The sequence below is a fragment of the Perca fluviatilis genome, chromosome 6 (assembly GCF_010015445.1).
Source record: "Perca fluviatilis chromosome 6, GENO_Pfluv_1.0, whole genome shotgun sequence".
Lineage (NCBI taxonomy): Eukaryota > Metazoa > Chordata > Actinopteri > Perciformes > Percidae > Perca > Perca fluviatilis.
The window spans coordinates 29,444,627-29,461,791 of record NC_053117.1 but is presented as its reverse complement, the minus strand read 5'-3'; the positions used below and the strand labels follow the sequence as shown (position 1 = coordinate 29,461,791).

The 17,165-nt window shown below is 40.7% G+C and overlaps 1 protein-coding gene across 1 annotated transcript in view; it reads left to right on the top strand.

Annotated features, from left to right (window-relative positions):
• kcnt1b (potassium sodium-activated channel subfamily T member 1b) overlaps positions 1 to 17,165 on the top strand; it is a 69,843-nt gene that overhangs the window by 1,784 nt on the left and 50,894 nt on the right. The window contains exons 2-3 of the mRNA XM_039804027.1: positions 1,771 to 1,924; positions 2,844 to 3,011. Of these exons, the coding sequence (XP_039659961.1) occupies positions 1,771 to 1,924; positions 2,844 to 3,011 (322 nt within the window). The remainder of the gene's footprint in view (positions 1 to 1,770; positions 1,925 to 2,843; positions 3,012 to 17,165) is intronic.

Here is a 17,165-nt window from a genome sequence, read left to right as displayed (position 1 = left end):
TGGTACTTTTATGTAAACTCTTATACTGACTTAATATTGTGGAAGTTCAACGATACCACTAAGCTCGTGGTACAGTTTAGTTGTATCTTCTATACTCCTTTTGTAATTGCGCTTAGATGGATTTGTGACCTTCCTATCTGTTATTTATATAGTGTCACCCTAATGTTGATGCTGGACTTAGTTGCAGATGTTTTGGTTGATCAGCAGTAGGCGTTATGTGAAACTCATGAAAATGCTCTGAAATATGCCTGTTTTACACATTAAAAGTAAAGTAATTTTTGTAGGCTCTGTCTTGTCACTAAACCCTTCTTTGAATATGATGACTGTTTAATATTTGTCCAAATTAATTAATTTCTTTTTGTATAAACATATATGGAAAATTATAAGACACTATCAGATTGTCAGAACATGCATGATGTTTAGATAATGTTGATGGTCTTTGCGTTGTATTCTCAGCCTACAGTAATAGTGATATCTACCTGGGCCTACCATAACACATATTTTTGAAGAATACTGCGTATATTCACAGTCCTTATATATCAGCCTTGATTCTGTTTTTTGTTATTCTCACTCTGGATTTTCTTATTTATTTAGAGACTATTTTTACCTCTGCCCTACATGCATTTCCCTCACTCCATCTGCTTTCTTTGGTCTAAATCTGCGGTATTCTCTCCATTAAGTGGAGTCTCATACTAGGAGCAATTCCGCTCCCTATTATTGTGGTCACTTTGCTTCATCCATTAAATCACCCCCCAGAGGTTGCATTCTCTGTACTTGTACAAGACTCATTTTTGCTTTCATGGTGGCCTTGTAGTCATCAGCTCTTTTTATATTTTATCTTGTCATTTGTTTCTTTTTAACCTCTCCTTTCCCCAAAATAAAGGACACCTTGAGGGCAATGTGTTCTTTACACTTCTTCACTGACCTCCTTTTATTTCCTGTTTTATTTCCTCTCCTCTTGTCACCACCAGCACACTAATTTCTCATCTCTCCACTCCCTTTTCTCTTTATGTACTTCTGAGTGTCTGTGCTTTCACTGTTAATCAGGGAGAGCATGTCTCTGGGTGCTATTATCCCACTCAAGGTTGCCCACACTGTACTATGATGACCACACACAAATACAGAGCTTTGTATTACCTACTTACTGTTCCCTCTGCAGAGGCTTTAGAGGGGAAATTAAGCAATCTCCTCAGCATAAACCAATACAACATATGATTGGACGTGTTCAAGCCGTCTATTAAAAAAACTGAACATTAATTCACTCAAGTAGAAACACACATGAATGAAGCCCATCATGTTCAGCCAGGCAGAACATGCCTTCTTGTACATGCATTGTATGTGTGGTAGAAATGTCAGTGTCCTATTTCTGAAGGTTATTTTCTTCTCCCTGTGTTGCTTCGTAGGCAGAAAATTAATTTAACACACCACCTTGATAAGGCGATCCCTTCTCACCATGGCGGCAAACAATAAAACCTAGACCCTAGGGGTCCTTCAGTTAACACATAAGTAGTTACTAGCTGATTAACCCAACTGAAATGCTACTCTACACTTTATCAGAATATACACTATAAATAATAAAACCCCATCCATTGGGGATGCTGGAGTCCATGAACACATTAATATTAAACTCTACAGTGAAATTGTGTCGGCAAAGAGCAGCGCATTCTAGAGGGCTTGCTGAACTCTGAGGAGAGTTAAGCTGTTTTAAAAAAAAAAGTCTTTCTGTCCTTTCTCTCGCTCTCTCATTCGTCACTTATTTCCCCCGACAAGAGGCAGCCATGAGCCCTCCACGCCGATCATCGAGCCCTCCGCGCCGATCATCGAGCCCTCCACGCCGATCATCGAGCCCTCCGCGCCGATCATCGAGCCCTCCGCGCCGATCATCGAGCCCTCCGCGCCGATCATCAAGTTCCCATGGTGACAGGTAATTTCCTGTGACACTGAGTGACATGGTGGGAACACATATACATACATGCACACCACTTTGTAGCCAGTACTGTATGCATTAGACGCACACAAACACATGCACACATACTGTACTTTATGCAGTTATTAATTCCTGAAGTTTCCACTTTGATGGTGGAAAAATGTCAGTTTTTCTTTTTGAATAATGCATGCGATTGTATATGTTAATTTTATTTTGTTCAATAATACATGGCGCGCGTGAAATGGGACAATTGCATCAAATCATCTGGTTCAGACTTTCGCATGACTTGCTTTGACTCAGAGAATCCGCTCCGCGTTTAGCATTTCTGTCACAAATCATCCGTCTAATCATTTATGTTTTCTCAGCTGTGTTTGACACTGTAGACCGAACAGCTTAGGAGTTCGGCTAGAATCTTCATTCAAGTCTTTGTAGTACTCCGATGACCCACAATGAAAATCAGTTGCTCTCACTACATCATCCTTAATAAATGCATACCATATTCAGTATTAGTAGTGTTCAGTATTCATGAAACGGATGAATTAGCCTTTTTTCCTGGCTGTGGTTTTCATTTGTGTGCATTCATTTGTTTTGTCCTTAATGAATAAATTGGCATTTGGGGATTTCAGTACAACAAATAGTCCCCCTGAACTTTGATTATTTTGATTTCAGACAGTCTGTTCTTACTCATTATACAACCCTGACTGCCTCTAGACTCCCCAGAACATGAAATCATTTCCCCAGTAATGGACTTTTCAATTATTGTCTTATATTCACCGTATATACAAACAATCTCCGGCTTCTTATTGTTGTTTCTGTTAACTTGGAAAGATTGTGCTGGAATGTCACCATTGTAATGTATCATGCTCTCAAGCTGGCATGTTGATGAGCAGATGCTGCTGTCCTTCTCGTCCCACAGGCCCTCCAATGAGACCCTTCAGAGAAACAACAGCAGCAACTCTGGCGTTATTCTGGACATCTCGGCTCTCAAGATGGCAGAAGTGGACTCCGAGGTGCCTCCTCTTCCACCTCGCTATCGCTTCAGGGACTTGTTGCTGGGGGACCAGACGTTTCAGAATGATGACAGGTAGCATGAAAAACACTATTAGTTAATAAATGCAAAGTAAAGTATTGGTTCCCAAACTGGGGTACGTGTATGGGACGTAGAGGGTATGTGGGGGAAAAAATCATATGAGATTGTGCATGTTGTGGGAACGTAGGGGTATGAAGCTGGAGGTTGAAAGTCTGAAGGAGTACGGGACTGTAAACAGTTTGGGAAACATTGTATGTGAGGGGCTGCTTGGGGATATTTCTGGTGTTTGTGTGTGAGAGCTGTGCATACACCTAATTTATTTTCAAATCTCCCTGCATACTTGAAAGAATGTCTTCACATGTTATTTTGCACACATTCCCGGGGTTACTTTGTGCTGAATGTTGTAGTTTATATTGCTGTACCCGCATTCTCTTGAGCTGCCTCACCTACTTCTACCTTGATTACTGTTTTCCTATATTTCCCAGAATGATTTCTCATGACAACCCCCTAGAGATGTGGCGTGTCTGGTATTCTGCTGTATTAGCTGTTTTTATGTGTAGGTGGTGGATAGAGCAATGAAAATAGAAACAGAAGTGAGGTTTTTGTAATGAAAAAATCTTGCACATATCTTGTGGCTAAATTGCACTGTGGACTATTTGGAGTACAGGTAACAAAGTCTCTATGAATTTGACCTTGTTTTAATTGTCACATTGGTACAGTTTAGAAAAAACAAATGCAAGGTAGGCTACATTACAAGTAATGTTAATATGGTCTTGACTGCTTTAGTGAAAGGGTTCAATGGATTTCTTCTAAGTATAGTCTGTTTAGACTGTATTTTTCTCTTTCTCTGAACTGAGTATGAAATGGCCTGTTCCTTGGCCCTTGACTGGTGCTACAGTCACTAGGGTTAAATTATTGCTGCGGTTGGAGAGGCAGACCAACAGATGCTGTTTGCTGCCCAAGAGGGGAAGAATTAGCCGAGCATCGGCCACGGCTGAGTACTGCGGAGCTCTCCACGGTGCTGAAATGAACTATAGGCTCAGCAGTCACTTCATTACTGGCTTGCAATAGTTTCCCTGTTGCTTTGTCAGTAACTTTAAATCTAAAGCTAACATGAAATTGACTACTAGTACTACACTATCACTTTCTCAAATCCAACTTCATTGTGTTTGTTAAAGGGTCTTCTTAGGACTGTGCTGTTAACTGTTGTAGTCCATTAATATTGACAGCCGCAGCATCAAACTGATGAATCTGATTTATACTCCGCCAAGACTGTTGCCTTAAGGACCGAGGTTAGCCAGGTTCTGTTTAAATAAACTGAACAAAGATAAACAAAAAAGGGAGTTGTTTTCCCTTACGAACCCGTAGAAATTGTATGTAAGTGTATCAACCTGTGTCTGTATTGTTACACCCTTGTCTTTCCAACCTTACTGGGTGTCTCACTCAGAGAATCAGGATTACATTACTGAATAAACATTTATTGATTGTGTAGCTGGCCCCTCCAGTAACGGTACCGTTCATTTATAATATTATCAGCGGTTGAATCTGACAGATAGCACATTGTGTATGTTATCTCTTGACTCCAGGCGTTTGGTAGCAGCAGCATCAGCAGCAGCCATGTTTCAGAAATGAGTCTATCACCTTCCAATGGGTTTTGTGTTTTGCAATTAGATTAGCTTATTGATCTGCAGCTTGAATGAATGGACAGAAAATATCTCCTCTGAAAAATCCTTTTGAACAAAGAATTTTGTATAAAAGTAAATATAACGTTCGGTTTTGCCACCATCCTCTCTTTCTCCTGCTTACTCTTTTTTTTTTCACTCTGGTCACTCGCCCTGTGCCTCCAGGGCTCTCTGCAGTAAATTGCTGTCAGTATGTTTTATATCAATGCAAGGCCTTTTATCTACACTTAACATTCGAAGCAGCGGCCCAGTATTTGATCATTTCCCCCACACATTGGTCTTTGTGCTTTCCAAAGGGATGCAGTCATTTCTTGGTATTCAACTACAGATCTGCATGGCTTTGTTTTTCTAGCTGCATGCTGGTTTTATCAGTAGTGTTGACATAACAAATGGTTTAAAGCCAAAGACAAATAAAGCAACATGCAGTAACATTTATCCAACACACTATTACACGATGCTTGTAGACCTTGTGATGCTAGAATATGGGAATTAGGCTGCTTGAAACTGCATGTGTAGTCTATAGATATATATATATATATATATATGTTTGCGTGTAAGAGTGTGTGTGCATGTTTCATGCCGTAGGTCCCCTGTACATTGTTTTGCTGATCACTATTCAATTGCTAAGGGTGTGTGTGTGTGTACTAGGCCTTTACACAGGACATACAGTCATTTACAGATTCAGCAATATAAACACAACTGCCTTTGTTTCTTCAAAACCAATAACCCGCTGTAAACTGCAGCATCTCACACACATCTCTGCACATTGTGTGTTAGGAAATGGATGAAGATGCAAAAGAAGACAGCACCATTATTGATAGTGTTGTAGCACTGTTCTGCAATTGCTAGTTTCCGAGCTCAGGAGTGGAAACGGAAGCAGAGGATGTCACTGGGCTTTGGTGACGCTCTATTTCCTGGTTGATGATCTTCTTCTGTTTATTTCCTGTGCTGATGCCGTGTTGAGTGTAAAGCCTTAAAACTAATTAACCGCCAGAGGGAGAGTCTGCCCTGATGGTCTTTTGCATCTGTTTCCTTGCATCTGTCATATTGGGCTATGGGAGTAAAAAGCAGTGGGTGGAAAGACTCTGGCAATGATAACTCACTAAACATATTAACATTGCTAGAAGGGAATCCCGTTAGGCAGTAACAAGTGCAGTCAGATGCTCAAACAGGTTGTCAAAAAGACAGTTTTACCTAGTTATCCAAACCAAATTTTCCTTTGCATCAATGTAAAACAAATGCACTCATTGACTGTCTTTGTGTGTTTCTATACGTTTTTATAAGTTCCTCAAAGTGTGCCACTCCAACAGTATTCAGGCAATAAGCCCTTCTGTGCTGTGCTGTGTATGCTGTGTATGCTGTGTATGCTGTGTATGCTGTGTGTGCTGTGTGTGCTGTGCGTGCTGTGCGTGCGTGCGTGCGTGCGTGCGTGCGTGCGTGCGTGCGTCTCCCTTCCAAGCTATCATTATCTCCAGGGTTGGGTGTAAGAGGGCAGTAATTATGGCTTGGCTGTGTGGGTGCTGAAGAGGAGCAGTCACGCTGAAGTCATGAATCTGACAATGAACACACGTGTGTTTGTGTGAGTATTGTCTGTGCAAGTGTTTGTGTATGTGCTCTTGAGTGTAGACACACTGGTGTGTGCACCTGTGAGTGTCTGATTATACATCCGAGTGTGTATGTGGGTTTATTTCTCAGTCTGTCAGCCAGAGGGAGGCCAGCCTCAGTCAGCGTCACAAATAGAAACAAGCCACCGAACCTTCTTTATACACGCAGACAGGGTTGAAAACAGAAAGAGCAGGAAGAAAATTGGTTCCATCTATCTTTCCTCTGCATGTCTAATCTTGTTTGGGGATTTTCCTCCTAATCAAGGCAGGATGCTGATGGGAGTAATGTCGATGGAGCGAGGAGTGTTAATTGGTCACTGAATCAACTCTTAAACACCTCCTCATGAGTCAAATAGTGGCACTTGGAATGGTGACCCCGCAATGACGCATGTTCTCTTGTCGAGCAGCTAGAACGAACAGCTAGTCCCAGACACAGATCATTCACGCATATTGCCGTGAAAATGTTTTATCTCTAATATGACAGCATTACAGCAGTGCAAAACAGGCCTTGATTTTAGCTTGGTAATAATCTATTCCTGAGTTGATTTAGATTTGATTCTGAAATGTTAATAAACCAAAGATGTTGATGTGGAATTTTCTGAATCCACAGGTTTTCCTCCTCCATAATATGTCATGTTTTGATATGAGGAGAGGGGTTGCATCTCCTGGAATTTTCTTATAGATTTTTTTTTTTTTCTTCTCCAGAAAGATATCACAGAATCTAACTCCAAGTGGAATAAAGAGACAACACTTGTACAGTGATCCTGGCAGCAGCTGTTTGTTTCCACTGATTCTGTGGCAGAAGCGATTGCTGGGATTTCATGCTCGGATGATTTCCATCTAAGTTTAGAAGCCTGATGATATGATGGAGAACAAAGACAAAAAGGGAGATGCAGAACAGAAAAAAAAACCAAAATCCCAGAGGAAGGGAAGGACTACTCCATAGATGACCGATCCTTAAGGGAGGCAGACGAGTGATGAGTGACACCGATATGAAGATGAGGATGATAGGTCCAATAGTTCAATTCAAATAACTTTATTTGTCCCAGAGGGGCAATTAAGAGGCACGAAGAGCAGCACACAAAGGACAGTTCACAGACAAGATACTAATACGAACAGATATATAAATAACATTGTAATGGACAAGGTCAATTAAAAACAACAATTGAAGGTCACAGAAGACTTAGTGCTCGCAAGCTACGTTCACACTGCTGGCCCTCATGCTCAATGCCAAATTCCTGCTCATTTTACATACATGATTAGGGTTGGGTATCGTTTAGATTTTTACGATTCGTATGCCGAACCGGTACTTTTAAAACGATTCTGATTCCTAAACCGCTTCTTGAAAAACTGATATTTACTAGTGATCACGTGCAGTCAATGGTTAATATGTTTTTACATCCGTTTTGGTGAGCCCAAAGGGAAAATATGGCATTTTAAAAGTAGCCTACATTTACGGTAGCTAGCCAACAGTAGACTACAGAGAAAGTGTGATATTTTTATGTCCGTTTCGGAGCGAAAGAGGGAAAATATTTCAGTCGACACATTAAGTGGAACCGAAATGAGGAATCGGAATTTGCGTTCTAATCCGGTCCAATTCCTACCAGTTGCGTAGGAACCGGGTTTTGGTACCCAACCCTATATATGATAATAGTTTAGTTTTTATAACCCTGTGTGTGTGCTCTCTGTTTATACCGGTATCATAAATATACTGTAAAGACTTAGCCTCATGTGTTTCTTGGTAGAGTATCATGGTAGAGAACTTTATATTATCATTACACAAATTTCTGAAAATAATGATTCCAAACAAGATGTACTAAGAAAATGTTTTTTTATTATTACATACAAAGAGCTTGTAACGCATAACGGTGAAACAGTTGCTTTAGTTGCTCAATTAATTTGATAGTTTGATTTTTGTATACATAGAAAATGCTATATTGTGCTACATTGTAATACTGTAGAAATATAATGTGATAATAATTTCACACGTCGCCCAGTTCTTTATAATACTGTGTGTGAATTCCAGTGTTGGCTCATGGAAGCATCTCCTTTAACAAGTGAGATGCTATTTTACTTTCTCTTTATTGTTGTGTCTGGTACTCCTCCATAATGGGAATGGTTCAGACAAAGTTGCTTTGAGCACTGAAATGATGGCACCTGTGTCAGGTGAAGGTTAACCTGTGGTCAAGATGACGCAGAGTGATGATGGACTTTGGACTTCAAATTGCATGGAACAACATCTCAGGTAAAAGCCGAAAAACAACTTGGACATTATGAGACATACGGTCATGAGCTGTGACCCTCCAGTTTCCCAACGTTATCTCACTAAAAACTCACATACTTGAAAGGCTGATAGGTATTACTGCTGACACACACAGTTCCACTTAGCAACTAGGACTGGCAATGTAGACCATAGGTGGCATTAGTCACCACCATCAGCACAGTGTGGGTGGGCGACACTTGATGGCCGCTAAACTTGTTCTCATCAGCAGCACAGTGGCTGTGTGTCTTTGGCACGTCGTTATCACGGTGAAGCAGAGGCCCCAAACATGTCCACATTCTATCTGTTTTGTCCCATTGTATGGGGGTACGTTTCTCTAAGGATTTGTGCAGCCAGTGATCAGGATCTGGAATGTGAACAAGTAAACAGTGAAAGTGCGGGTGAGCCGAGGCATTGCATTCCTGAAAAGCTCCATTTGGACAATTTCCACTCCAATTGATTTCCCCTTAACACAGTGGAGGTATTAGTGAAAGTAGCAAAGCGTCCTTAAGCTGAAAAGAAATGAGCGTGCATCTCTACTAAAGTGTTCATATGAAACCACATTACAGTGGCTAAGTGCAGAGTCTCAGAGGAATAGCTCAAATGGGATGGACAATTAAAGGTAGGCTGCAAAGAGAGAATTATGGGAGGGGTGCTCAGGGAAAAACAACATGTCTTTCAAGATTTTGTTTCTCAACTGGACCATAGCACCATTGTGCCTGGAAATCTCTGTCGCATTTGCCATTTAGCCCCCATGCTTCATGTTGCCAACTTAATTAGCATCGGTAGAGTTGGCTTGTCAGACTTCAATAGGCAGCTGTGATGATGGAGGCATTTGGATGAGGTTGTCATCCCCGTAGAGCGTGGTTCCAGTGCCGTGAGTGATTGCTGAGACCTACAGCGTCACATAGCGGATTATTCAGGAGTCACACAACACATTTTCTTCTTTTTTTCCTTTTTTATTTATTCAAATATAACCCTGAAATTCATTAGCCTAATAGACCTTCTTGTCAACACAAGATTGAGGTAAATGATAAAATGTTTTACCAAAAAAAAAAAAAATACATTGAATGTGATCTAAGTTATCTAAGTCATTATTCAAACCATTCAGGTAGCAGGATCAATACAGGGCTGTGATTTATAACTGAAGAAGAGATTAAACGCTGTTGCTACTATTAAATTATGACATTTTGCAGCTGTTAAATGTGCATCTACATGAGCTGGCAAATAAAAGCTGATCGTCCTATTTTATGCAAATGAGGATGACACCACTGTTTCTGGTGCAGCTTCAAATGGGAGCGGTTGTTTTATTCATAAACATGGCCTGTTTGTTTTGGCATAATCAAAGTGCTTACATATTATCAAAGACCTTTCAAAGGAAAATGGTAATTGTGTCCTAAAACCCCAAACAGTCATATTCAGTAGTTTGTTTGGCGGCACAGTATGAGTAAATGCTGCACGTGTTTCTGTACAAGCTGAAGTAGTATTTCTTCACGCTTTAAAAGGGACTCTCATCTTTTCAGGGCACATATAAGAGATTGAAAGAAATGATTTAATGGCCCCACAGGCAATTTGAAGACAGCATTTTTTCTTTTAATGGATGAACCATTGGCACTGGCAACCCCACTTTACCAAAGTGAACATTCCCTGAGACACCCTCATTTTTGGCAGAGAACGTAAGGTTGTGACCAGTAAATGGGCAGTTAACTTTTTGCACGAAACAGCCTTAGGCAAAACAGCAGTTGAGTCGACAAGCAAAAGCATCCCTGTGTGTGCGGTGCTCGAGTGCGTGTGTACGCTACTGTGTAGGCCTGCCAGTGGCATTGGCTAGACTTCCTCCTTCTCTCTGGCTATGCTGTGCACAGGCAGACAGCTCGCCCACAGCAGCGCCAGCTCACTGCCGTAATATGTTTTGACAGAGGAAGCATTATTACAGCTCTTGACGCCCATCTGCAGCATGAAGCTGATGGGTTCCCAATGATGATGCAGCTTTAGAGGGAGACCTGATTACTCACCAAGACTTTCCTAAAAGATCTGGCCCATCAATGGCTTTAGTGTGTTCTCACAAAGCTCCCAAATTAAAGTCACAAAAAAAAGGGAAATGTACCACTTTTATATGTTCTCTGTATCAAACGTATGCATATTCCATTAATGATAATAGTACATCTTGTTGTTTCCTTTTTATGTAATACATTTTTATCCAACAATATGATCACATATTTTAGAGAAATTGTATTGTTCTGCATCAGTACCACTTTAAATGTGACAGCAGTAGCACTTTGTTACAGCCAGCCCTCTTATCAGCTCTGTACCAAAAACTTAGTTTTCTTTTTTTTCCCCTGTTCTCTTTTTTGATCTCAGTGGCTCATCTTGCAGAATCTGGAATCTGCTCAAATTTATGTGCCAAGCGTTTCAGATTGCAGAGTGAAATGCTCTACCAGTACTCAGCTAAGCTTCTCTGCAGCTCTCTTTCCGTGCATTATATCCCTGAATTTTGCTGCCCTCTCAAAATCAAGCCTGGATTTATTGTGAAACTGAAGCCACTTAATTGGCTGTCATGCTGCAATAATTACAGAGCTCTGGCTACGTTAGAAATAAACTGCATCCTATAAGCACATGGCCAAAACGCCTGTATGATCATATTATCGAGCTGGCGATGAGTAATATTAACCGATCTTAGAATGCTACTGTATTCGGAATTCATCTCTGGCACAAAGAAGTGCAAACTGGCAGCTAATACCAAGGCATTCTTTAATAAATGTAAATTTGAATCATGTTTCATGCTTAAGATTAGGTTTCCTACGCTTATTTTTTTGCATCATTGGGGCATAATTTGTCTTATTTTCCTCCTGTTTGGGAAGCAGGTTCCAGCCGCTTTTGTGATGTACCTGAAGCATGTAAATGGGTTGAGCAGCTTTTTCAAGGGCGCTGCATTAGTACGACCACACAGGAGATAAAACCCAGGGCCATACTGCCATCTGTGTCATTAGATAGACAGTACTAAGCATCAGCATTGGCTGATGCTTGTTTCTCCTACAGTGCGTTTGCCCTGCTGCTGTTGACAGATCAGACTCCCACAATCTGCAGTTCCCTACTTCACCACAAAGTGTCTCTGTGCTCAAATCTGTGCTTCTACACCGGTTTCCGCTCCTGATGAACTCGTCTGCATCCTTTTCTCTATCATTTTCTGGCTCATGTTCTCTTTCTTTCTCAATCCATTCATTTTCTTTGATTTCTTTGCACTGAACTTATACCAGTCCACACACCCACAAACGTATGGGCACATTCTCACATGATTAAATAATACCATTGTAGGGCTGGGCGATATGACAGTATGTATCGTCCAAACGATATAAAAATGCCCATTGTATATATTTTTACTATATAATTTCTATTGCGATGGTGAGAACCCAGCAGCCGTACTGCGTTACAGCAATATTAATGTCATTTGGACGACGCTTTATGTCTGATGCTTGCACGTTAAGTTAATTTTGCACTAAAGTTCTTATTGAAAATGAGAAAATACTCAGTAATTTGTCTAGTATTGAATTCACACAGGAGTAAACAAAATAGGCCTTACTATGTGGTTATTTTATATAGACCATTTATTGAATTACTAAAAAAAACTATCTCGTAATTGAGATATGAAGTGACCTATATTGGGATAGAAGATTTTGGTCAAATTGCCCAGCCATACCACATTGTTCATTGATCGGCACATTTTCCTTTTCGATTAAATGCATTTCAGTTTTAAGTGAGTTTGGCAATTAGAGTGGAGGTGGAGAATACCCTTACCATTATTTATACAGAGGAAGTTTACTCAGTAGATACACATAAAAACATCACCAATGCCTTTACAGGCATACTTATACACACCGACAACTTGGGGTTAATCAGTACAAGCAGAGTCTGTTTTATACCAGGGACCACCAAGCTACTCCACTGGAACAGTCGGGGTTAAGTATTGCTCAAGTATATATTTATACCAGCTCTAATCGTCCTCACCTCCCCAATTTTTCTGTCCCGTTGGGGATTAAATATGCAACCCTCTCTTCACAGGCCCACCTCTCTAATCCCAAGGCTACCATCAACAGATAATTGAATGTGTTTCCTGAAGGCTGAGCTCAAAATACCATGTACAGTGAATGTGGATTGTATTATGTGTTTCCCAAATGCATTACTAATAAGAGTTCAGCTCATGATCATGAACAGGAGATGAGAAATATGAACCGACTTTACAAACAGCTGTTCTGCATGTCTGAAACAGTATCAGACGTGCATTGTCTTCCGTCTTGTACGCCTGACCCGTTGTACAACCAGCTTCCTGGCTGCTTAATGTGAAAATCACCCACAAGGCTACTGACAAAGACCCCTCACAAGTTGAATACAGGGTGTATGTTGAAGTTCTTAAACATGTGTGCACTGTTGGTGGCTTATGAAAGCAAATCTGGGAGTTGCAGTGCCCCAGTTAAACTATCACGTCCCAGTTGGGAGGTATTGTTCACGGTCCAATCTGTGTGATGTTCTCGCCCGTTTGCATGTTTCATTAAGGTGCTCCAGTTTCTTCCACATTCCAAACACATGCAAGTCAGATGGATTAGAAAACAACAAAACACGTTTAACTGCCTGGCCGTATAGACTGGCAGCCTGTACTGGGGCTTTATGTATTCTGTGCGGTGCTCCGGCCCTCTGTAACTATGAATTAGTGAAACCAAGGACACTTTATTTGGCTTTGAAATGTAAAGATTTTGTGTTGACTCTTGTGGCCCACAGGCTGTGAAAGAACTGAATCAAATTCACACTGGCAAACTAGATCAGCTTAAAACACATTTTTACATGTTGAATTTAATTGATAAATGTGTCATTGTGTTTCATTGTGTGTCTTTGCTTACTGAAACTGCTGCACGTTTTCAAATTTTAATTTACTTTATAGTTAGTAGTATAAAATATATACCAGTATAAGTGCTGCTCAGTAAGGGTTTACAAGGCTGCACCATTATTGATAATAGCCTACATATACAGGTATTTCGTTTATAAGTGTTTCCCAGGATTCCCCATTATTTAAGAAACGTGTGAGGAGATATGTGGGGGGAGGGAGCTTATTAACTTTCTGGCTTGTAGGTTGTAGCCTACACTCTACTGTAGGTGTCACGATATGTTTCCATGCAAACGAGCGTGATCACACCATGGAGCGTATATCTAGGCCACCCGCTTATTTGTCTGTGGCATATGGCATTATTCTGGGGATTGGTGTGCGTCAAAACGATAACAATAGCTGAAAGGAGCTGAATAACGAAGATCCCTCGATAGTGAGGACGACTTGATTGACATATATATTCTATCTTAAATTCAACACCCTTTGAATTATTAGAAATATAAATGTGCTTTATTCAAAATAGTAATATAAATGAAGACTATAGGCCATGATGAAGGTGAATGAGTGGCACGTTGGTCACATCAAAAAAAGAGTCACGGGTGAGTTGTCAGGTTATGTAACCCGTCGGGGTGCCCGTTGGTTTGTTTAGCCGTGCGGACGGTTTACGTTACATCGTGACGACGCGTGGATCTATGCACCGGGACCTCACATCTCCATCAGGGATGGAGGAGCGCTCGATTAGCAGAAGACTGGCTGATGCTCCCCTCAGTGCGTCTGAGGAACCAGTGATGCGGCAAGGAGGGAGACGCTCTCCCTCCGCCTTCGTGCAACACCAGTGAGAAGGGGATATGCGGTTTTCTGGCGGAGTGTGAGCCTTGTTCTGACACCAGGAGGAGGAAACATATTGGCCGCTCATCTCTGCTGGAGGTATAACGCTCGCGGGGGAGGCAGAGCCATGGCAGGCGCTAAACTGACCCCCTCTCCCTCCGAGATCGACCCAGATGTGAAGACCGAGGCGCAGAAAACTCCAGAGCCCACCTGGGTCAACCCCTCCAGCCCTCTCCGGACCATGGGCTCTTTCGGGAGCGATGCTGGCCAAAGGTAGCTGTCGTAGATCCGCACCAGAGTCGCATGTTTCTTTCTGAATGCCGCTCGCTTGCACACATGCAGCTTTCGCGAAATAACATGATGCTGCGAGCGCATGGTGCATCAAGTCTTCCTAATAACTTAGCTCGCTCTATCCTTATAAGCAAAAGTTGCGCCATGATCAATATCCCATTGCCATTAAATCGGTTCACCCGTTAATTGCTATTCCCCACGGTAATTCGTAGGAATGTGTAATCGTTACGGGTGGTGTATGCTATATTTTCCCCATTAATGGTAAACATAAATGCATCCCATGCTGAATGATTGCAACGCTTCTGCCGTCAATCATTTTCCTCTCAGCATCACTGGGATTCATTTAATAGCTGCAGTATATAGTGATTACATAATTCAGTGAATACTGCATTCCCATTACAATTTTATGAATTTTATAGAGTGGGGAAAATGTTATAATGCCACTGCATTCAAAGCTGATGTTATTTTTGACCTAATGCAACCAGATTGATGGATGAAATGCTAATGCAAACCACTGGAGATTATGTTGACATACCTTCAAAAAGACTACATGTTATATTTCAGCACATGTCTGCACCACTCAAAAGAATCTGCATGCAGACCTCCAACGTCAGGACACTTGTCTACCATTTGGTAGACAAATTAGATTAGGGTTTGTGTGAGATGGGCTCAACCAGTAACGACTGAGGGAGACTAAATGTGTTTTTCCTATTAAGAACTTGAGATCTGCAGAAATGCCACCATTAAAGCTCAGATTAGTACTCTTATCTGCAAATTACTGTATGGTTGGTTCAGCTGAAAACCCGAAAGATTGTGCTTGTTTGGCAGTGTTTCAGACACCACCGCACAGCCAATATGCTGGTGGTGCAGTGTGTTTTGTCTTTCTATTTACAGCACACATTTTTCGTGTCAATATTTATTTGAGGGCATTGACATTTTTGCGTATGATTGTTATCTGGAATTTGGGCTCTATAATGCAGTAGCATTTATTGTGTAATGCATCTGTTTGATAACAAAAACAACAACAGTGACATGGGAAAAAAAACTTTCATTCCATACAGAATGTCAGTGTTATCAAAGATGGATAACATTGTATTTGATGCAAAATGCTGTAAAGTAATCTGGCAAACAATCATAACTATGAAGCTCTACTCTGCGACGTCTCTTTTAAATAGTAATATAATGCAAACTCTTCCTACTTCATTATAATTTCCCATCAATAATAGAGAGCCAATTGGAAAAATTCCACCAAAAACACTTTTCAATGTTTGTCAGTCAACTGAGGCCAAACAATGTACGCCTCTGCAAAGCTTTCTCCTGGGGCAAAATGTCCGTAGTTTACCTGCTATATTTTGGACCACAGACCTGGAAGGATGTCATCTGTTGCAGAGTTGACAGTGTTATCCCATAACAAGAGAAAGCAGATGGATTGACCTCAGGGGCGGACTGGGACAAAAATTCAGCCCTGGCACTGTAGCCACACCAGCCCACATTACCACGGCCATGCAGCCCCACCCACGGACACGTGCATTCACTAATTACATTTGTGTACAGATTGTGAAATAATATAAGCAGTACCTTATATGTAACAGATTTTTAAACTTTTAATGTAAGTAACTGGCAAACAGTGCTTACTACTTTTTAAAGTGCACACGTTTATAACAAATTTACACATACTGCCTGTTTATGCCGTTTGTATGCTGTTACTGTCATTCTCTACAGTATGTTGTTCTTTGTTGTCACTGTCTGTCTGTTCGATTGTCTGTGTTTCTCTCTGTTGACACTGTACATATTGTCTGTCTGGTTCTTCATCTTTTCATCTGTTTTAACTCTCTAATTCTGCAATTTAAATATGTTTTTATGGCTGTGATTATACTTCAGGGTTTTTCCTTGCTCAGAATTGGCCTTTGGGGGAACACATAAAGTTTTAAGGGTAAAAGACTTCAATTCCTGCATTCTGATACATTTTTAGGCACCAATTTATGGTAAAAACGTCTATGTATGTATGTATGTATGTATGTATGTATGTATGTGTGTGTGTGTGTGTATGTATATGTATATGTATATATATGTGTGTGTGTGTATATATATATATATATATATATATATATATATATATATATATATATATATATATATATATATATATATATATATATATAGTATGTGTATGTATATGGCAAGGAAATCACAAAATTCTGGTGGCAGGTAGCAATTCAAAATACAAAATATAATGGAATATTATTATATTCAGTAGTCCAGTAAGGGGGCTTTCACATCTGGGACCTGGGCCGGATACGACAACACTTGACCCCAAGGTCCAGTTGTTTAAAATAGCATGACAGGGCTTTATGGTCTTTTTTTCCACAAGGAGCACGTTTTGCTCCCAAGTTGAAAAATGTAGGACTGACTTACATAGGCTACTGCTTTTGCTGCTAAATTGTACAATAACACAATCATGTTATGGATACAAAACGTTGTGAAGTGTAATGTTTTCTACATTCTATTGATAAAAAATTATCAGTGACGTTGAATATAGCCTACAGTGTAATGGACCACCACTGTTCATGCATGCATGTGAACCTCGGATTAATCGCAGAGTTTAAAGTTAGTGTAAAACTAAACACTACGTGAATGGGGCACAGCAGAAAGACAGAGCAGAACGAC